The sequence below is a fragment of the Numenius arquata genome, chromosome 16 (assembly GCF_964106895.1).
Source record: "Numenius arquata chromosome 16, bNumArq3.hap1.1, whole genome shotgun sequence".
Taxonomy (NCBI): domain Eukaryota; kingdom Metazoa; phylum Chordata; class Aves; order Charadriiformes; family Scolopacidae; genus Numenius; species Numenius arquata.
Window position 1 is genome coordinate 16415520 of NC_133591.1, and position 21066 is coordinate 16436585.

Genomic DNA, 21066 nt, shown 5'->3' on the forward strand with positions numbered 1-21066 from the left:
GAGGGGTCACATCGGTGGGGAGGAGTGGACAGGAGAGGTGACCCAAACCTGACCAACTGGGGTATTCCATCCCATCTGCCCCACGCTCAGTATAAAGGCTGAGGGATCAAAGGGTCAGCCCCTTCCTGCGATGGCCGACGTCCAGAGAGGACTCTGTCTGTCCATCTGCCTTTGATCCCGATCCGTGTGCTCCTGACTCCAGAGCTGGAATCCAGTTCCCATTCGTCACTGAGTCCAGTCTGGGACTTCCCCAGTGCCTGCCGGTGATGTGACTGACATCCTGGGAACTTGATACGGTTTTGTATATATTGTATCTATTTCATTATTTTCTTCTTTATTTTTATTTTAATATTAATTTTTCATTAAAGTAGTTTAGTTCATTCTAAACTTCTGAATCTCCTTATCTCTTTCTCCTCCTCTCTCCTCTTTTAGGGGGGGGAAGGGGGGGGAAGGGCCATCTGCCGGTCCGGTTTTGGTAAATTCAGCCAAAACCACGACACAGTTTTAGCACAGACAGAAACTTCCACAAAGCTTTATGGAAGATGACCCACGAGAAAGCGGTTTGAGACCATCCCTGAGACATCCGTTGGGAAAGCTATGAAGTAGGGTGGAAGACAAGACTTACGCAACCAGGAGCAGGCTCACAAGCCACTGGATTAGTGTGATGGAAAAATAGAATTCATGACACTGAAACAACCAAGTTTAGGAATTTACCTCTCACTGGTTCAGAAGAATGGCACGCACAGAGCTGCTAAAACGCGTGCAGTTGGTGATGCAGATCCCATTCCCAATGGCTAGATTAAGATACATCACACATGGACAGTGGGATCAAGGGCACCCTCAGCAAGTTTGCCAATGACACCAAGCTGTGGGGAGCGGTCAACACACTGGAGGGAAGGGACGCCATCCAGAGGGACCTGGACAGGCTGGAGAGGTGGGCCCGTGCAAACCTCATGGAGTTCAACAAGGCCCAGTGCAAGGTCCTGCAGGTGGGTCGGGGCAATCCCAGGCACAAATCCACGCTGGAGGGGGAATGGCTGGAGAGTACCCCTGAGGAGAAGGGCTTGGGGGTGTTGGTGGGTGAGAAGCTCCACACATCCTGGCAACGTGCGCTGGAGCCCAGAAACCCCCCGCGCCCTGGGCTGCATCCCCAGCAGCGTGGCCAGCAGGGCGAGGGGGGGCATTCTGCCCCTCTGCTCCGCTCTGGGGAGACCCCCCCCCCCCAAGTGCTGCCTCCAGCTCTGGGGCCACCAACAGCAGAAGGACATGTTGGGGGACGGGGTTGGAACCAGGGTCACTGAAGTGGTACCCGGGAGTAAACTAGAATCAAAAGGGGAAGGGGAGGATACCAGGCCCATTGGTAACGAGCCTGAGGGGAAAGAACCATGGATGGGGGTGAAATCGGGTGCCCGGCTTAAGTGCATCTACACTAATGCACGTAGCATGGGCAACAAACAGGATGAGCTGGAAGCCATTGTGCAGCAGGACATCTATGATGTAATCGCCATCACAAAAACATGGTGGGATGATGGTCATAGCTGGAATGCTGTGATGGATGGCTATAAGCTCTTCAGGAGGGATAGGCAAGGAAGGAGAGGTGGGGGTGTGGCTCTGTACGTTAGGGAGTGTTTTGATTGTATGGAAATTGATTGCAGCAATGATAGAGTTGAGTGTTTATGGGTAAAGATGAAGGGCAAGGCTAGCAAGGGAGATCTGGTGCTGGGAGTCTGCTATAGACCACCCAACCAGGATGAGGAGGTAGACGAGGCATTCTATAAGCAGCTGGCTGAAGTGTCTCGATCGCCAGCCCTTGTTCTGGTTGGGGACTTCAACCTACCGGACATCTGCTGGGAATACAACACAGCAGAGAGCAGGCAGGCTAGGAGGTTCCTTGAGTGTATGGAAGATAACTTCCTGACACAACTGGTAGGTGAGCCAACCAGGGGAGGTGCCTCTCTAGACCTGCTGCTCACAAATAGAGAGGGACTAGTGGGAGATGTGGTGGTCGGAGGCCGTCTTGGGCTTAGTGACCATGAAATGGTCAAGTTTTCAATTATTAGAGAGGTAAGAAAGGGGGCTAGCAAAACCTCAACCTTGGACTTCCGGCGGGCGGACTTCAGCCTTTTCAGATCACTGGTTGGAAAAGTCCCATGGGGGGAATCCCTGAAGGGCAAAGGTGTTCAGGAAGGCTGGGTGTTTTTCAAGGAGGAAGTCTTAAAAGCCCAGGCGCGGGCCATCCCTACGCGCTGTAAAGCGAGCCGTCGGGGGAAAAGGCCGGCCTGGCTGAGCAAAGAGATAGGGTCACACCTTAGAGAAAAAAGGAGAATTTATGACCTTTGGAAAAAGGGGCAGGCCACGCAGGAAGATTACAAAGGTATAGCAAAGTTATGTAGGGAAAAGATTAGGAAGGCCAAAGCCCAACTAGAACTCAACCTGGCTTTGGATGTTAAAAACAATAAAAAGAATTTCTATAAATATATCAATAGCAAGAAGAGATCTCGGGAGAACCTCCATCCTCTACTGGATAAGGGAGGTAACATAGTAACCAAAGATGAGGTGAAGGCTGAAGTCCTAAATGCCTTCTTTGCCTCTGTCTTTAGTAGTAGGATAGGGGGTTCCCTAAATATCCAGACCCCTGAACTAGCAGATAGGGGCGGGGAGCAGAGTGAAGCCCCTGCAATTCAAAGGGAGGTGGTGAGGGACCTGCTCCAACACCTAGATGCAAACAAGTCTATGGGACCAGATGAGATCCACCCGAGGGTACTGAGGGAACTGGCAGAAGTGCTTGCGGAGCCACTCTCCATCATTTACCAGCAGTCCTGGCAAACTGGGGAGGTCCCGGCCGACTGGCGTCTGGCAAATGTGATGCCCATCCACAAGAAGAAGGGCCGGAAGGATGATCCAGAGAACTACAGGCCTGTCAGTTTGACCTCGGTGCCTGGGAAGATCATGGAGCAGATCATCCTGGGTGCCATCATGCAACGCATGAGGGACACCCATGCGATCTGGCCCAGCCAGCACGGGTTCACGAGGGGCAGGTCCTGCTTGACAAACCTGATCTCCTTCTATGACAAAGTGACCCGCTTGCTGGATGAAGGAAAGGCAGTGGACGTTGTTTATCTGGACTTCAGCAAAGCCTTTGATACAGTCTCCCACAGTATCCTCCTGGAGAAACTGGCTGCCCATGGCTTGGATGGGAATACCCTCTGCTGGGTTAAAAACTGGCTGGAGGGCCGGACCCAGAGAGTGGTGGTGAATGGAGTTAAATCCAGCTGGCGTCCAGTCACGAGTGGTGTCCCCCTGGGCTCGGTACTGGGGCCAATTCTCTTCAACATCTTTATCAATGATCTGGACGAGGGGATCGAGGGCACCCTCAGTAAGTTCACAGACGACACCAAGTTGGGTGGGAGTGTTGACCTGCTGGAGGGTAGAAAGGCTCTGCAGAGAGATCTCGACAGGCTGGATCCATGGGCCGAGACCAACGGGATGAGGTTCAACAAGGCCAAGTGCCGGGTCCTGCCCTTGGGTCACACCAACCCCCTGCAGCGCTCCAGGCTGGGGGCAGAGTGGCTGGAGCCGCCTGGCAGAAAAGGACCTGGGGGTGTTGGTGGACTGTGGGCTGAACATGAGCCAGCAGTGTGCCCAGGTGGCTAAGAAGGCCAACAGCATCCTGGCCTGTCTCAGGAACAGTGTGGCAAGTAGGGACCGAGAGGTGATCGTCCCCCTGTACTCGGCACTGGTGAGACCCCACCTCGAGTACTGTGTCCAGTTTTGGGCCCCCTACCACAAGAGGGACATTGAGGTGCTGGAGCGGGTCCAGAGAAGGGCAACGAAGCTGGTGAGGGGTCTGGAGCACAAGTCTTACGAGGAGAGGCTGAGGGAGCTGGGGGTGTTCAGTCTGGGGAAGAGGAGACTGAGGGGAGACCTTATTGTTCTGTACAAGTACCTGAAAGGAGGCTGTAGAGAGACGGGGGTCGGTCTCTTCTCCCAAGTCACAGATGATAGGACAAGGGGTAATGGCTTCAAGTTGCGCCAGGGGAAGTTCAGGTTGGATATTAGGAAACATTTCTTTACTGAAAGGGTTATCAGGCATTGGAATGGGCTGCCCAGGGAGGTGGTGGAGTCACCATCCCTGGAGGTATTTAAGAAACGTGTAGACATGGTTCTTCAGGGCATGCTCTAGTGTCCAAGATTACTGGTTTGTGGTGGGGTGCTGTGTGGGTGGGTGATGGTTTTTGGTTTGGTTGTTGTTGTTGTGTGTTCAGGTGGTGGGTGGTGGTTTTGTTTGTGGTGGGTTTTTTTTGTTTTTTTTTTTTTTTTTACTGTTGGTTGGACTCGATGATCTCTGAGGTCCCTTCCAACCACTACGATTCTGATTCTGATTCTGATTCTGATTCTGATTCTGTTGGAGCGGGGCCAGAAGAGGCCACGGAGATGCTGGGAGGGCTGGAGCCCCTCTGCTGTGAGGACAGGCTGAGAGAGTTGGGGGGGTTCAGCCTGGAGAAGAGAAGGCTCCGGGGAGACCTGAAGAGCCCCTTCCAGTCCCTCAAGGGGCTCCAGGAAAGCTGGGGAGGGACTTTTGGTCAGGGAGGGGAGCCATAGGAGGAGGGGGAAGGGTTTGACACTGAAAGAGGGGAGATTGAGATGAGATGTGGGGAAGAAATTCTTTGCTGTGAGGGTGGTGAGAGCCTGGCCCAGGCTGCCCAGAGAAGCTGTGGCTGCCCCATCCCTGGAGGGGTTCAAGGCCAGGCTGGATGTGGCTTTGAGCAACCTGGTCTGGTGGGAGGTGTCCCTGCCCAGGGCAGGGGGTGGCACTGGGTGGTCTTTAGGGTCCCTTCCAACCCAAACCCTTCTGTGAGTCTATGATTCTATGATTAAAACAACACGCAGTTCCAAGTTGATGCTTGTTTTATTAGAATCTCATATAATGATTTCTAAATGTAACATTCCCAATTTATGACACTCAAGGATCAAGATCTCAAAGCTTGTTGCTCTTTTTGCAAAAACTCTAGGTTTTGAAGAAAAAGACATTCTAACCCAATGTCTTCAGTACATTAATGTGAAAATGTACACACAGTAGAATTTCATTTGAAGCACTGAACAGCTGAGACAAGCAATGTGAAAAGCTGAATTACACAAGAAACAATACCACCCGACATCCATGCTACCAGGTTACCTTTCCACAACAATCAGTACTTCCAGGTCAGTTCTTTCCACCAAAAAGGTGCTGTAGTGGCGAACAGATCATGCTGGGGAAACAACAACAGAAAGAGCACATTATACTTCAAATGTTTCTCTGAGAGTTGTAATAACACGCTCATTTATGTCCACCAGAAAGACACAACCCCAGTGCAAAGTAATACAGAGGAAGACTGAAAAAATAGAGGAAATATAAAGAATAACTTGTGCCACGACGGTCTCGTTAAAGGGACTGGCGCACATTATGATTAACAAGGAGTTTTAATTCTTCCAAAACTAACTCAAACCGACAGTCAAACCAACAGTCACTGCTGATGTTCAACGTGTGCTGCACAGGGAACAGAACGCTCCTGCGGGTACAGCTCCACAGCTTCAGAGCACTCCTTCGGGCAGCAGCGCCGAGCAACGCTCTGCACAGCTACTTTAATTAGAGTTTCGAAGGGTGTCTTTGGCAGTCAAGGTTACCAAGGCCACAGTTGCTGAGTTGCCAAATAAAGGTCCTGCTTACCTGGACAGGACTGAAGGTCCATCCCGGGAAGGCCCCGTTAGAAGGGGAGCGTTGAAGCCCTTTAGAAATGGGGCCAGAGGTGACACTCCTCAGCTGATAAAAGCCCCACTGGATGGGGGCTGGGACTGGGATCAGGAACCCTCCCGTGGGGAGGTTTTTTCCCAAAGGCAATTCACAAGAGGAGCATTTATTGGGAACGTTGCCCCTTACCACAGGACATCCCTGAAGGTTCCTTTGCCCTGGGAGACTTTGGTTTAACCACAGAAAAGAGGTGGCCGTTTTTCAAGCTCATGTAGAATCACCTGAACTGCCAGAACCAGACACAGGCTCCCACACAGGCTCGCACACAGCCATGCCTGCATCTGCTCAAAGCTGCAGGGTCAGTACCTTCTCCAGAACTTTGAGACACCTCTTCCTTCGGACTCTGTGCTTCCTTTGTTCACCGTTGGGTCCCTTCGCTGCAGTAGCTGCGTTGCACCCTCAGCCTGGGCGGTTGCTGGTTTCTGTTCAAGGTCAGATTCCCCAGGACCCCCTATAAGGAACAGAAGAACAAAACCACAAGCTGGCTCTCTCCACACTCCCTGCGTACCGACGGCAGACCTCGATGCTGAGAGGGGGGGCCAGGCTCCGAGGGCCATGACCCTGGGAGGTGTTACCGCCATCCCCACGCAGACTGGTTTGGAGGTGGGCTCCCATCTCAGCCTCGCTCCGTGGGCGAGAACGTGTTACGCGGAAAAGAGTCTCAGCCAAAGTCATTGCTGACCTACCACTTTACGGTGGTTCTAATGCCTAATCTCACATGCTGGAAAATACCAAACACAATTTTAAAAGGAAAACTAACACCGACGTCATCCTTACAGCTTTGGAGGCGATAGGACCAATTTGAATGGAACGAGACAGGAATTCCTTACTTACAGAAACTCTCTTGCTTACAGCCCACGCTAAGGGATGCTGGACTAAACTCATGCTCCTTTTCTTTGGAGGAATTCTGAAAGGAAAAGGAAACCAAGAACCGTCACACCATGTAAAATTCTGTTGCGCAGGAGATTTTTCCTTGTTTGCTTGCTCTAAGAACTAAAAGGCAAGGTCTACTCTCTTGTTCTGTGATTTTCATTTCTTTTCCTGCTACTAGGAGGACTTTCTTCACCAATCGATTTCTACCTCGCCCTCCTCAGGACATTCCCAAGCCCAAAATAAAGCTGCAATTCATTGAGTAGACTTTAACAGAGCAGATAGTGAAAGAACAGCAGCAGCTATGCCATAGACAGAGATTTTAACAAAACACACAGAGGTGCTGCGGGAAATGACAGCCACTGGGCAATACAGGCCCCTAAACATCAGGCCTGCTAAGGCACGGGCACAGGAAATGGAGTAAGTGGGAAGGGACAAAAGTGAAAAGTGCCAGAAGCAAGAGGGGAGCCAGGGATACCCATGAGGAACGCTATCAGCAATACAAAGGACCACAAACAACAAAATCGGCGTGTAAGCTTTGAGAGAGAATAAACCAACTTTGTCATAGAGAGAAGATAAGAGAAGAACTGATCCACTCCCTGATGGTGTTTCTCTTACACTAAGCTCAGGTTCACGCAAAATTCCGGACTGTAGATGGCCCGAGATCTTTGCAGTTTAGTCTCAGAGCATTAACTAAGTTAGGAAAATTATCTGCAGTGACAGTCTGAGCGTCTCTCAGTTCTCTTTTCTCTTTCTTTGGCCGCTCCTGGTGCCCTCGGTAAGTGGGAAGCTGTGTAGGCTCCACACCGCTCATCCTGCCCAGACAACCTGCTGTCCAGATCACAGGCCGAGAAGGTGTTTGGATGGAGCTGAAAATGCAATCTACTTAACAGCCGTGTGACTGCGGCACTTCCACGCTCCTCCTTCTGGATTGAGTGACCACGTTGTAATGTCAGTCCTATGGGTACTAAGTAGACAGATTTCCTTCATGTTTAACGAGACCCTTCCCTTTTTGAGATGCCTTCTAAAACACCAGGCGGATCTGGATCCAAAGTCATACGCTGCTGATAAAGTGAACAAGAGCCCTAGAGGAATGATCAGAAGAATCCTGAGGAAGCACAGGAGCTGTGCATATGGTTTTTCCTAAACATAATCTTTCTTCTGATCCTGAAAACTAAAAGAAAGCAAATGGAAAGCACACCAAATGGAAAGCATGTCACAGAAGCACCTGGCTCTAATCTCCCAAAAAAAACACATGTAAGGGAAGGGTCATCTGCCCATGACTTCAGGTGGCACTCGTGATCCCTGCTCTGGTATTCATAAACACAACAGTTTGTGTCTGGACATCCCTCTCAGCGTAACAGTGCCCTGACTAGTGCAAATTTCAGGTACAAGTCAAGGTGGCACAAGCATCTGTTCTGGAGAAGGTTCTTCTCACCTTAATTGGTATTTGCTGAGCTGACGAGTCATTCTTCATAGTTCCATAGTTTACCTGGAAAGAGCTCAGGATGTCCTCCCACATTAGTTAGCACAATATGAGGTATCGGTGAAGTCTGCCACCTGCCACATTGTTTCTCAGCGTCCAACACGCTCACCTAGAGCTCCAGCTTTCAACGACTCTAATGTTTGGGAAACTCAGGCACTGTCCAAGGAGCAGAGGCATTCTGGAGACAGTGGCTACAGCAAAGTGGAATATCAAAAAGCATCTTTCAGAGGATGACCCTTATCCCACCAAAAGTGCATCTGGGGCACCTGAGGAAAGAAGCCAGAAAGGGCACGCGTAGAGACCTGCCACTAATCCTGCAAAGGTAAGCTGAGGGGGGAAAAAAGGGATACAGGTTTTAGAGACAAAGAAGCCTACTCGTTTGAGAGAAGTTCTTCTGTACTGAATGCTCCTGAGGAGTTACCAGGCAGTCTCCTTCCTCTCTTGAAAATCCAACAAACCCGATAAAAAACCCTCTTCTGAAAGGAAGTTTTGGGCTTACAACAAAGTGAGGGCCGTTTCAATACAGGAGTTTATCTGGGCAGGCTGAAGGTAACCATGCAACTAGTAGCACCTGAAATCGCAGGCCATTGTATCTGCAGTGAATCCCTGCAGATCAATTATGCTGCGGTTGGACCTTTGGAACCAGATCTCCAGGAGCAAGCAGGCAGTATGGCTTGGCCACCTGAGATTTCAAGCAAGCCCACACATGGCATTTGCGTAAAGGCTCAGCCAGTTGTGGAGAGGTCCAGAAGGTTCCTGAAATGGGGGCAGTACGTCATCATGCAGAAACACGCAGAAACCCAGGTATTTGATGCAACTGTTCACCTCCCAAGGAACAGGGGGAGAAGAAGTTGTTCCTTATATACCACCAGGAAACTTCCTTTGTGGACAAACCCAAGAGGAATGAGTTTGCCTTCTCGTAAAATCCTCTCTCTGAAGAGCTGGAGCAGGAAAAAGGCCAGGAAGGTGAGACTGTGGCAGGGATTTGAACTAAATTAGAATGGGCATCAGTGTCCAGAAAATGGATGAAACACACTGGGACATTTGGGAGGATGGGCAACAGCCAGGAGCAGGAGAACAGGGGTGTCAGTGAAGACCCCGTTTCCCAAAGGCTGTGCCCAACAGCAGCTCTGTCAGAGCAGCCTTTAGCTGTGAGCTAAAAGAGAAAGAATCTTTCCCTCCTGACAAGGTCTCTGGAGAACAATGGGTTTAGAAAGCAAGTGACAATCCCTCTGGAACAATCCTGTTGTAAATCTGCCTTCCGATGCCACAGTGAGAAGAGGCTGTTTCAAGAAGAGGGAGATGCTGCAAGGCCATCAGCACCAAGAAAGGACACTGGTGGGGAGTGGCAAATACTCACGCTGGAGCCAATGCCAAGGTGTCAGCACCCACCGTTGGCCCTCCAGGGAGTTCTGCACAAATGGGCATGGGAGGGAAAAGAGGACTGGAGTCTTGAAGACAAGGCAGGGCATCCTTCGGGTTCATCTCCAGGAGTCTGAGCTCACCCCTACAGTTCAGAGCTCAACAGTCAGAAAAGCTCGTGTCGTCTCCCAGGAAAATTCATCCCTTGGCTAAGTCAGGAATCACAAATGCCTCCATGCAGGCGATGCAGGTGATAAGGAGAAAAAACCTACATGAAGGCATTTTTATCCTTGCCGCTTTAAGAATTTAGGACTAAACAGATACTGTTATCTCTTTCTGAATATTCTGTAGCTTACCATTTCACATCCATGCTTTGCTTTACTCATATGGTGAACACAGTCGGTTCCGGTTCTAAAAAGAGGTCAAAGAAGGAAGAACTGAGTTTACAAGAAGTCACAAAAAGGAAGCAATCTCGTAAATGGCTACTCCGAGTATTTTATTAGAAATCAGGGTTTTAGTACCTCTAGCCAACAACATAGATACTCTTAATCTATATTTGTTCTCATGCTTTAAAGTCTCATTTCAAAAACAAAAATAGGCACTCATTCCAGTATCAGGCTTTCTGCTTTTCTAGTAAAACCAATAAGCAGTTAAAGAGGAGAAAAAAAGCATTACATGACCTGGAAAGGGGGATGGGCAGCAAACTGAGAAAGCTGCAAATCCTATAAGGTTACTGACACAAAGAGAAGGGCAGGGCACAAAGAACCACAGAAAGATCTTACAAGACTCGGTCACGGAGCAATAACATGGCAGAGGAAACTCTGTACAGAGAGGTACAAAGTGACCCACGTGGGGAAAACCAACCCTGATTTGCACACACAATTGTCCTGATCGGTGTCACTGGGGAGGGACACCTGGAGATTTGGAGAGCTCAGCTCTCAATAGTACCCCAAGAAAACACGAATCCAAATGCCCCGTGAGGAACTGTGAGCAAAACAGCTTGTCCAAACAGAAAAAAAGATCAAGAGGTGATGACTGCCAAACTGGATCATGAAAGAGCCTTTTCTGGCCTTATATTTTAGGCATCTACAACCCATGTCTTGGCAAAAACAGATTAGAAAGCATTCTGGATCCTGGTCTCATTCTTCACCCATTTCCACGAGTTTTATTGTGACTAGAAACTGATGGGAGAGACGGAAATTAAGGACTACATTTATATGAGCAGGAAAAGGCTTCAGGCTTCTCCCGTTCTAATCTCTGCATGAAATACACTTGGGGAGTGGGAAGAATCTAAGGCACCAAAGGAGATGATTTGACATGGTCTGTCCATCGCCATGGAAGGGGGAAGGTGATCATCCGATCACACCACCGGATCTGGGACTCTCTGCCAGATACCTGTGAATGTTAAGTACAGACACAAATTGTCTTTTTTTAAAGCTACACTCCAGCTACACTATAACTAACGATGGGCCTGCCTCTGGAAGGTGATCGAGAACTCAGCCTGAAGTCAGCCAGCATGAGCCGGCATTGCGCCCTCGTGCTGAGGGCGGCCAACAAGCCCCTGGGGTGCATTAGGAAGAGTTTCGCCAGCAGCTCGAGGGAGGTGATCCTTCCCCTCTGCTCAGGCTCCTTCCCCTCTGTGGGCTCCGTCCAGACAGGGCTCCCCAGGACAAGACGGGTACTCAGTGGGGTGAGCCCAGCAACGGGCAACAAAGATGATGAAGGGACAGGAGCGCTTTTCATATGTGGAGACGTTGGAAGAGCTGGGATTGTTCAGCCTGGAGAAGGCTCAGAGGGGATCTTATCAACATATACCAGATGGGAGGGAAGAAAGAAGAAGGAGACAGGCTCTCTTCAACAGCGCTTTCTGGCAGGACAAGAGGCAAAGGGCACAAATTGCAAAACATGAAATGAAATCTGAACACAAGAAAAAACTTTCTGACTGCAACTGTGGTCAAGAACGGCAACCAGAAACGGCCTACAGAAATTGTGGCATCTCCACCCTTGGAGTCCACCTGAAGGGACACATCCTGGGCAACGTGCTCTGTGTGCAACCCCTCCCCATCAAGCAGGAGGGGTTGGACTCAATGATCTCAAAGGTCCCATCCTACCGCAGTGATTCTGTGAAATGCCCAGAGAGGGACCTCAGCCTCAAGCGGTGAGGCAGCATTCACCAGCCGACCCAGAGGAACAGACTGGCCTTCAGCTGGAAAACTGCTCCCAGTTCTTCCCTCCCACCCCCAGCTCAGGTGCGTGAGCCAGTGCCCTGCTTTGTCACCCTGCTGAGGTCTCACCCCACTGTGATTCTACAGAGAACGTGAACACAAAGGAGATCAATAGGGAGACCCCTAGTTAACGGCACAGGAGCCTGAAAGCACGGGACAACTTTCTCCAAACACGGGCAATGCTGCTTAGGTCCTGTCACCTATGGAAGAGAAGGAAGAAGACAAATGGGGCAAGGGATCACCCAGGCATGAAACCGGAGGAAGGTACAAGAGACATTAAAAATTCTGGTATGTGCCCTAGAAGTCTATTTTGTAGCCAACTGACCTGTCCGTACCCAACCGCGGGCATGAGGTCTCTGCTCCGACTTCCACTCTTCTCCTCTTCACCTTTTCTTCCACTGCAGGACTTTCTGATGCTTCATTGCTTCTCTTGACCTTCAAAACATTGCAAACTTGGTATTGATAGCATTTGATTTTGACTTTTCTAGTTTAAAAAAAAAATCCAGAGTTAATATACATTCCTATTTTGCAAAATTGTTCATGTTTATACAATAAAGACCTCAATTTTATACAATAAAGGAATGTAATGCTAGCAGAGAGAGCAGGAGTTTCTTTTGGGGAATTTGCACAGGACATATTCACTAATTCACTCCATTTTTAGACACTCGGATCAAAACCAAACCTACCCGGAGCTCTCATTAAACAAAAACTTTCCAAAGAAGCTTAACTTTGTTGTTTACGACACAGCACCAAGGAAACTACTTAATGATTCAGCCATATTGACCTCCTCCTACAGACTCTCACAGTGAAGAAACCATTTGACAGCTCGGCTCAGAGTTGTAGAAAACACATTTCACTGCAGCCACCAGGGCCCTCGGCTCCTCAGGCAGGACTTCATTCAAAGGCTGATGGAACCAACAGGACGATTTCTCCCAGCTTGGATGGTTACAGGTGAGAATTCAGTGCCACCTCACAATGCCTGACTGACACCCAGAAAAAGGAGAACTAGAGCATTGCCTGGATCTCTATTCTGCTTCTCCACACTATTTAGAATATAACTTTAAAAAAAAAAAAAAAAAAACACCAAAAAAACCCAAACAAAAAACACATAAAAAACTTACAAGTCCATCACTGCCCTTGTTTACTTCTTTACCTGTAACAGAAGTATTATAAAATTTGGTGAATATTTGGTGACTGGACTTTCTTTAACCAACTTAAAAGTACATTTTTGCATTGCACCTCACTTTTGGCAAACAAGATAAACTCCTCAGAAACCATGCTGGACTTGCATATGATATATTGACACTGAAAAACTGCAAACGCAGCTCTTTCACAATTAGAATTCCTGGCTGGGAATACCCCATGTCAATGGGATGGGGACAGTTGCTTTTCTTGAAGAATTAAAGGAGTCTTCAGAAGAGAAGAAGGAATGAAGAACTGTTGGCATCACTGTATTTTAGGCACCAGAGGGAAGACACAAGGACAGCCTGAGCATGGACTCCCCAGAATATTGGCCAGCCAACCTCTGGTGCATGGCATCCATACGTATCTTCCTGAAGGAAAATCCCTGCCAACAGAAACTAGAAACACCAGTGCCTGAAAGTAATAGCACATTATGCTGTGCATAATTTTAGAACAGAAATGTACAACCGTTGCAGAGTGCGATTCAATACTGGAGCAAGGTGTACAGGGAAGTGACTGAATTCTCCACCTTTAGGAATTTTTACATCCAAAGATGGTATCTTTGACAGGGGCTGCTACACGCGAGCAAATGGGTGAGACCAAGGAATGACCGCTTCTCCATTTTACAAAGGAGACCACAATATCTGCACTAAGCAGTCACAAGAAAAACCAGCAGCTTTTCACAGGGACCAATAATCAGAACAGGAAACAGTAAGAATAACACTCGGTTTTCACAACAGAGGAGGTTAAATGTGGTGTCCCACAGAGGTCTCAGCTGGGGCCTGAGGCTGCTCAGGGAATTCACCGAAAACCTGGAAAACGAGACACTAGTGAGGCGACAACATTTGCTAATCATTATTACCATTATGACTATCATTATTTAGAAAAAAAAAATGCATTCTTTCTTTAGGACAACAGAAACAAAGAGCGTGAAGTTCAATGTCAACAAACGTGGTCAAGCACAAGGAAGAAAAACATGCAGCCCATACACACGTACTGGCTCCAGCCCAGCTACTGGCATTACAGAACAAAGGCTGGGAGCTGCTGGGCACAGCTTCATAAAAATACTAGCTGAAGAGTCAGCAGGGGTAGAAAAGGCAGAGAGATTCAGGAAATTTTAGAAGGGCAATACAGGACAAAAGAGAACACGCTGTTCTGCTCTATCTCAAATCCACAGCACAGCCACGCTGCACACAGGTTTGCTCCCTCCAACTCAAAGACACGGTAGATGAAAGGAAAGGGAAAAGCAAGACACAGATGACACATGTTTCCAGAAATTATCCAAACATAACCATAGTGACTTACCACAAGATACGTTCTGCTGGAATGAGTTGAGTTCCAGATACATAGTGCAAATGTAGGGATAAGGCACAAGATGGACATTCTCATGTTTGAATCTCATCTTCGATACCCTCTCCCATTTACTCCAATCTGAGAACGATGCTAAGGCTTAAGAACACAGCACTAACGTTTCAAAGGAGCAGGCGCCCTGACGATGTCTTCTGGTAAGGCTTCACAAGTCACACCACCTGGCATGTGCGTGTAAGGCAGCACATACAATCCATCAGTAAGAACCGTATGAAAAACCACTAGTGACACATTACAAGAAACACTCATCCCGGTGACCCTCTCCCAGAGCTCCCACTCACCCACAGCTTGTGAGTAACTAAGAGTTATGCCCCAGCAAGGAGCCTGACACACAGGCTGCAGGACAACTCATCACACCAGGCCTCTGAGCTCGCAGTTCTCACCAGGGCCCAGTGCTGGCCAAGCACGGGGATGGATTTTCGAGTTCTAGAAATACAAGTCCATGAATCAAACTCTCCTCAAGCACGCAGGCAAAACTGGCTGAGCTTTAGTGAAGCAAACCAACAAGCCCAACATTTGTTTTGGTGCTTCCCGTCTGACGATGCTCTCGGCCACCTTCTCTTCCTGGCAGGAACAGGAGTAAGTTGCTCTCATCACCTTCTGACAGAGAAAGAGGATGACCTCGTTCTTGCCTGCTTTTATAAAGCGTGGCAATGGGGCCATCTTCCAGGACTGGAAGGGAATGCCTTGGAGGAGGAAACACCCAGATGTTCATTACTCCTGGGCACCCAGAACCACGGGAGGGGATACCAAAGGGCCTGATCTGATTCCCAAATTGACACCCCTTAGGACCGAAAAGGCGTCTCATTCAACCAACTTACTTTTCTCTTCAACAAGAGCCTCATGACAGTAACTTCTTTTGAACCCTTTACAGCAACTACGATATTTAATCCTAACGTACCTTATGAGAAAACTACTGCCGTCTTCTCGACTTGTGGCCAACGTTGCTGAGACTGCAAAGAGCATTTGACATTTTATCAGCCTTTTCAAGAAATGCACGAGCTTTGCTTGCAATCACATTAGGTGGGATTCCTGTCCCTTTAGATACACGTGTTCATTTTCTGTGGCTAAATCTGATTCGGAACACAGAGGCACTCAGCTCAAAACACTGCAAAACTCTCTTTTCACATCAGTTCTCAAGTGAAGGCAACACCTGAGGAGGATCTTCAGCTGACGTAAAACTGCAAAGCGCAAAGGCTTCACACTCCAGCTAAAGATCTGCACACTACCAGGCACGAATGTTGAATTAAGCAACGCCCTTTGTCTTGCAATTCTCTTTTACAGGTAGGAAAGACAGGATACACGGGAAAATGGTGAAGTGGTCTGTAGAAAATGGATGTAAGTCATCAAGATTTCCAAGGATTACTCGAATCGCTTCCTGGAGAGGCCAGAGAAAGAAACAAAGGAAGAGTATTAGCAATATAGCCACAATTCGACTGTGAAGTACAGTTTCAAGGCGTGGGGAAAATTTAAAATTACTTTACAGTTTGCACGACTCGTGGAAGAGCAGGTTCTAGATATTTTGCTTTTCCTCCTCCCCTTCTTCTCCGCACTCCCTCCCATCACCCAGAGTGCGCTGCACTCACAGACTCACAGACATTGAAGTGAATTAGTATCTTAATCTTGAAGTAACACAGAAGCATCACTATGAAGAGGGAAAGTGTGCTTTGAAATTTAAGAAGTTTTACACTTAAGAAGTCTCCTTTTTGCCAGCAAAACACAGGTAGCATTGACCTGCTTCGAAAATAAACATATTCCTCTTTTTCTGCATATCGACTCAATTCAGTTACAAGGGAACTGCAATTCGGCCCCAACTCACTCCTGCTTTACAAATGGGAAACTTTTTCTAGTAATACCTTTCAATATTTTCAAAAGTGAAAAAGAAAAAAAATTAAATTATAATTTTTTGTATCAATTAAAGTCAGCACATTTTCTTCAATAATATTTATAATGCTATTACTGTACGCTGAAGATTTTTCTTAAAATTAAGTAAGGAAGCATTCTTAAGCAGGCAGTATATTTGTCTCATTTCCTCAGGAATGGCAGGGACTTTCGTCTGTCTCAGGAAGAAGATGACACCAACAGGGCTCATCAGTGGTCACCAAGTACTGGCATCATTCAAAGCACGTCCACTGGTTCCAGTGGCTCCTCAGTTGGGAGGGAAGCATGTGCAATCGAGCGGTAGATGAGCTGCTGCCAGGCTCGCTCACCAGCAGCACCGCAGCTCCTGAACCAACAGGAGGGAGTGACAGCTCGTCTGGCCTGAGAAGCTAAAAGCACTGGCCAGGTCTGGGGCTGAGAGCCGAACCGTGGGAAAGTGCTGCTGCAGGATGAACCTGAGCAGGAATCGGAAAGGAACGGGGTGCAACCAGCTCGACAAATAGGCAGCTCCATGGGTCCAATTTTAACAGTCAGTAGCTTCTTTGAAATACTTCAAATAAAAACCTTACTTTTCTACATTAATGCTGCCTGTTGATGGCATTTTTCATTTATGTCATTTTTTTCACCCTCGTACTCTCCAGAGAAGTTCCCCATTACTCTCACTTGAAACGCTGCATTTGACAAAATGTCCTCAGTCCCATAACAAACATAAGACTTGCTTAGCTCAACATTCAGAGAAGGTCCCAGGGACCTGCTCCCTCTCCTACCTCTAGCTCCTGGACAGCACTGTCGGTGGTGTTGAGATCAGGAGCGCTGTGAAACAAACAGAGAGAGTTCATCCCAGCCCAGTCAAAGAGCAACGGAGCGACAGTCCTTGTAAAGAGTTTAAACACCTACAATTCCCATTGCACAGAGAAAATACTTTGCAGACAGATGAACTCCCAATTTATTGCTTGTAAAAGATATCCATTATTCCACGAGGACTGTTTCTCTTTGGTTTTCTGCCCCTTTATATTTTGTGTGAGGATACAATGTATGGGAGATCAGATCTTTTCAGTCCATCCTCAGTAACCTTTAGGACAGGGTTGTTGACCAGGTGCCCTCAAACCAGTACCTGTCTTCCAGCCTATGGCGATGCCATTCCACTCAAGGGCCTACAAGAAGGAACCAGCAGGACACGTCTCTTAATCCCCTCCACGGTGCAAACCTGCCGAGGAACGGGCCTTCACAGCACTGGAGCTAAGCCCTGTGATGCTGGGAGCTGTGTATTGCCTGCAGCAAACTCTGCACGTCTTTTGTAAGCTGGCTTCTCCAACTTGTTTGCTGCAAGGTATCGGCCAACAACAAAAGGCAGAGGGAGAGAGAAGGCCTTAAGGAAAATCCAAATCCATCAAAAAGCAAACAAATCACATAACTGTTACTTGGAAATAAGTAAATACAGTGGAGCGTAAGGAATTATGGCATGCGAGTATTCTCTGGTATATGCCCTGGGAGGCAGCCATTCTCACATCCTCCACATTCAGGGTCCCCAGCCAGAACTCCAGCAGAGACGAGAACTTGCCTTCCTCTTCGGAAAGGCTCTCTCCTTGCTTGATAAAGAGCAAGTCAATGACAGGAATTACACAGCACAGCACGACAGACATCACCCACCCAAGAATTAGGCTGTGGTCACGAAGTCTTCAGCAATCAGCAGGGAAACACAATTCAGGAGGGGACATTGCCACGGCGATGAGGAGACGAGGGTGGAAAGAATGGAAGAAAGCAAGGCACCACCCAGGGTCTCACGCCAAGGGTGTCAGACCTGCTCTCTGACTGCCGGGGACTCGTCGGTTGGGGGGAGTGTGAGGGGGTGGGGAGGAGGGAGGGTTATTTTCTTTTAGGTCTGCAGTGTGGACATTTGTCTTCCCAAGTAACTCTTAGGTGTGACGGAGCCCGGCTTTCCTGGAGATTAAACACCCGCCTGCTGATGGGAAGCACCGAAGGACTTCCCGATTTCGTTTGTGCACACGGCTTTTGCTTTACTTATTAAACTGTCTTTATCTCAACCCACTTTATCCTTACTTCCACCCTTCTGATTCTCTCCCTCACCCCACTGCGGGACACTGAGCAAGTGGCCACGTGGGGCTTAGCTGTTGGCTGGGGTTAAACCGTAACAAAGGCTCTAGAGCTTCTCAAGTAAACACTTACAAAATCATAAAACGCTATCAGTAAAAACAGCCTCTCGTTCCACTGAAGCACAAAACCCAGACGTGGCAGTGACACAGGAGCATTTTATACAGCTCAAATTAGTCTCTCAGGCCAACGTTCAGCCTGTGCGAGTGCAGCAGCGACTTTTAAGCGACCGCTTTCATAGTTAGTGGAAGAAGGCAGGACAGAGGAGCCCCCAAACCTGAGTTTTGTGTCTCGTATTCACTCACTGCAACACGCAGCCATCGCACCCAGGCTGACTGTGCCTTTCCCACACTTACCTGCTGAAGTTGCCGTACCGGATTTTAAATTTGTACACAAGCCCGCCTGCATGAAGGAACCTTGTTTCAGGCAAGGGATAGGTAAATGGTTTCAGTGACATCTTTCCTCCTTCCTGGATGTAGCCTAGGGGAGCAGGAGAGTCAAAAGTCAACGACTAAAAGCCTTCACCAGATCTCACGCTGTCCTACCAGAAGAAAGGATGGTGAGCAGGGATTCCTCATCTGCAGGGAGAACAGGCCTCCCACCAGCCAGAAAATCGCGGATTCAGGTGTCATTTCCAATAAAGCAGAGCGGTTTTGAGCAGGATTCGAGGACAGACTTCCAGCCGACGGCCACCCGCCTCCAGCCACACTGCTCCGGCGATGTCCCCACCAACGTCCTCGAGGCCGACAAGGCCTCTCGCCCCGGGGGATGTCGACGAGGCCCCGGCAGGGCCGTGTGGCAGCCCAGGACCGACCCCGGCCCTCAGGGACCACCCGGCTGTGGCGTCCCCCGCAGCCCCCGCGGGTACAGCCCGGAGAAACGCCTCGCCCCGCCGCCCCCCCAGCGCCTGCGGCCCCCGCAGTCCCGGGGCGGAGGGAGAGCCCGGGGGCCGGCGCCGAGGGGAGATGCCGCCGCCTCCTCAGCCCCGCCGCCGGCCCCGAGGCCCCCGGGCAGCCCCGGCGCTGGCGACCGCCGGGAGGCCCCGGAAGCCCCCGCCGCGCCCGCCGCCCGACCTTACCTCAGGCGGGGCCGGGCCGGGAGAAGGCTGGAGCCGAGCCCGGCCGACGGGAGCCGGACGGGGCCCGGCCGAGCTCCTTTCGCCCCGGCTCCCCGCGGCCACCGGCGGCTCTGCCGCTGCTGCGCTTCAGAGGCAGCTGTCGTTGGGGGCTCGGAGTGCCCCAGGGGGTCCGGCAGGAGCCCACAGCCCCAGAGGAGTTGGCTTTTGCCTTGTGGCAGGGCTTGCCACTGCTGTCAAAGGGGACTGGACTCTGCCCGGGCCTCTCAAGTCAGCGTTAGCTCTGGTGCCTAATGACCATCCCTCGGTAGCTCATCCCTTTCTCTCCCAAATTTTTGACGTCAGGTTTGCCTTTTCTTGCTTTAGGCAGCTTTCACGCAAAGACTCCCAGAGATTTTTTCATTCTCCCGCTACACACACATACACACAGGGATTCCCGGGAGGGTCACAGAAACGCAACAGCAGCAGCCTTAGTCTCAGCTGGGGTCTTTAAGAGCAAACACCGTGTTCCGTAGCTGTCTGGAGCCTTTCTGGCAGCCGTGGGGTACTTCTCAAGCAGACACAGCTGGAAAGCTCTGACGAGCACTGACCCAGCCGAGCAGTGATCAAAAAGAAGCTACTTTTTATACGTGAAAGCCCGACAACGACATCTGTAGGAAAAACAAAATCCCAATTAGTTCTCTTGCGCCAACCGCAAAACCAGACTTTGGTATAAAAGGCTTCTGATTAACAAAATACAAACCTAAACACACAACCCAAGCAGGCCCTGATCTGCCTCCTCAGGGCAGGACAGAATGTCCCTTTGCTCTGTAAACGTCATTATAATGAAGAGCTGCTCCTTGTTGAACCACGAGGGACCCAGTGCTCACTGGTTTCTGACGGCCAGCCCTGGGGAACTCAGCTCAGACAAGCACTGGTACCACTTTGGTGCTGCTCGGGGGCATCTGGACTCCTCCTGCCTCTCAGGAAAGGTCTATAGAACTCAAACATCCTTCTTCGGGAAAAAAAAACACCACCAAACCAAACCAACCCCAAAACATGATGTTCATTTAAAGCTACAGGGATTGAGAAGGTCTTAAGCTTCTGGAGTAACAATCTGTCCCCCATAGGGACAGCAGCTCCACGGATGCCCCAATGGGCATGGTATCCCAGGGGAACAGCATCTCCACAGGCACGGCATCCCTGCAGGCATGGCACCTGCCATGGGCACAGCACCCCCTGACCCTCAGTGCTCTCACCCAGCCACGAGCACAGCCCCATCCTCACCCCCCCAGCAGGATGGGGAAGGGTTGCCATCAGCATTGGGCCTCAGGCCCTTGCCAGGGATGCTGTTGGCACTGACTGCTCCCCAGAAGTGCTCTGCCCCAGGAACGGGTGTCCCAGACGAGCTGGCTGGGCACCAAGGGGCACCTCCAGAGCCAGAGGATCCCAAAGGAGCAGGAGACGCTGGGGCTGGGCAAGAGGTGCAGAAGCCGGGGAAGGATGGAGCAGCACCGCGTTCTCTCCTGGGTGGAACCTACCTGCTCCGGCAGGTGCAGAGGACAGGCAGAGCTCTCAGGGGGTACTTCTCTCCTCGGCCAGCCGTCACCCGTCCCTGGGAGGTGGCACTGCCCGTTCCAGCCACGCCTGCCACCCGGGACCCCTCACATAACCCCGGCCCGGCTCCCGGGGTCGCCAGCACATCGGTGTTGGGCCACAGGCCCTTGCCAGGGACGCC

The 21066-nt window shown here is 49.8% G+C and overlaps 1 protein-coding gene across 1 annotated transcript; it reads right to left on the reverse strand.

Moving 5' to 3' along the window:
- Positions 1-5203: 5203 nt before the first annotated feature.
- On the reverse strand, positions 5204-18731 carry LOC141472620 (membrane-anchored junction protein-like). Its single transcript, XM_074159772.1, has 10 exons — positions 18631-18731; positions 16930-16975; positions 15584-15659; positions 14219-14344; positions 12853-12884; positions 12057-12166; positions 9863-9917; positions 6623-6695; positions 6095-6239; positions 5204-5249 (listed from the first exon to the last, which is right to left on the reverse strand). The coding sequence occupies exons 1-10, from the start codon at positions 18729-18731 to the stop codon at positions 5204-5206; spliced, it is 810 nt and encodes a 269-aa protein (XP_074015873.1).
- Positions 18732-21066: the final 2335 nt, after the last annotated feature.

Coding starts and splice junctions, on each gene's coding strand:
- LOC141472620 (XM_074159772.1), bottom strand. CDS start 18,731: ATGTCACTGAAACCATTTACCTATCCCTTGCCTGAAACAAGGTTCCTT. Junction 16,976..18,630: donor CGGTACGGCAACTTCAGCAG/GTAAGTGTGGGA, acceptor TTTGTTTCACAG/CGCTCCTGATCTCAACACCA. Junction 5,250..6,094: donor GTCTCAAAGTTCTGGAGAAG/GTACTGACCCTG, acceptor TTGTTTCCCCAG/CATGATCTGTTCGCCACTAC.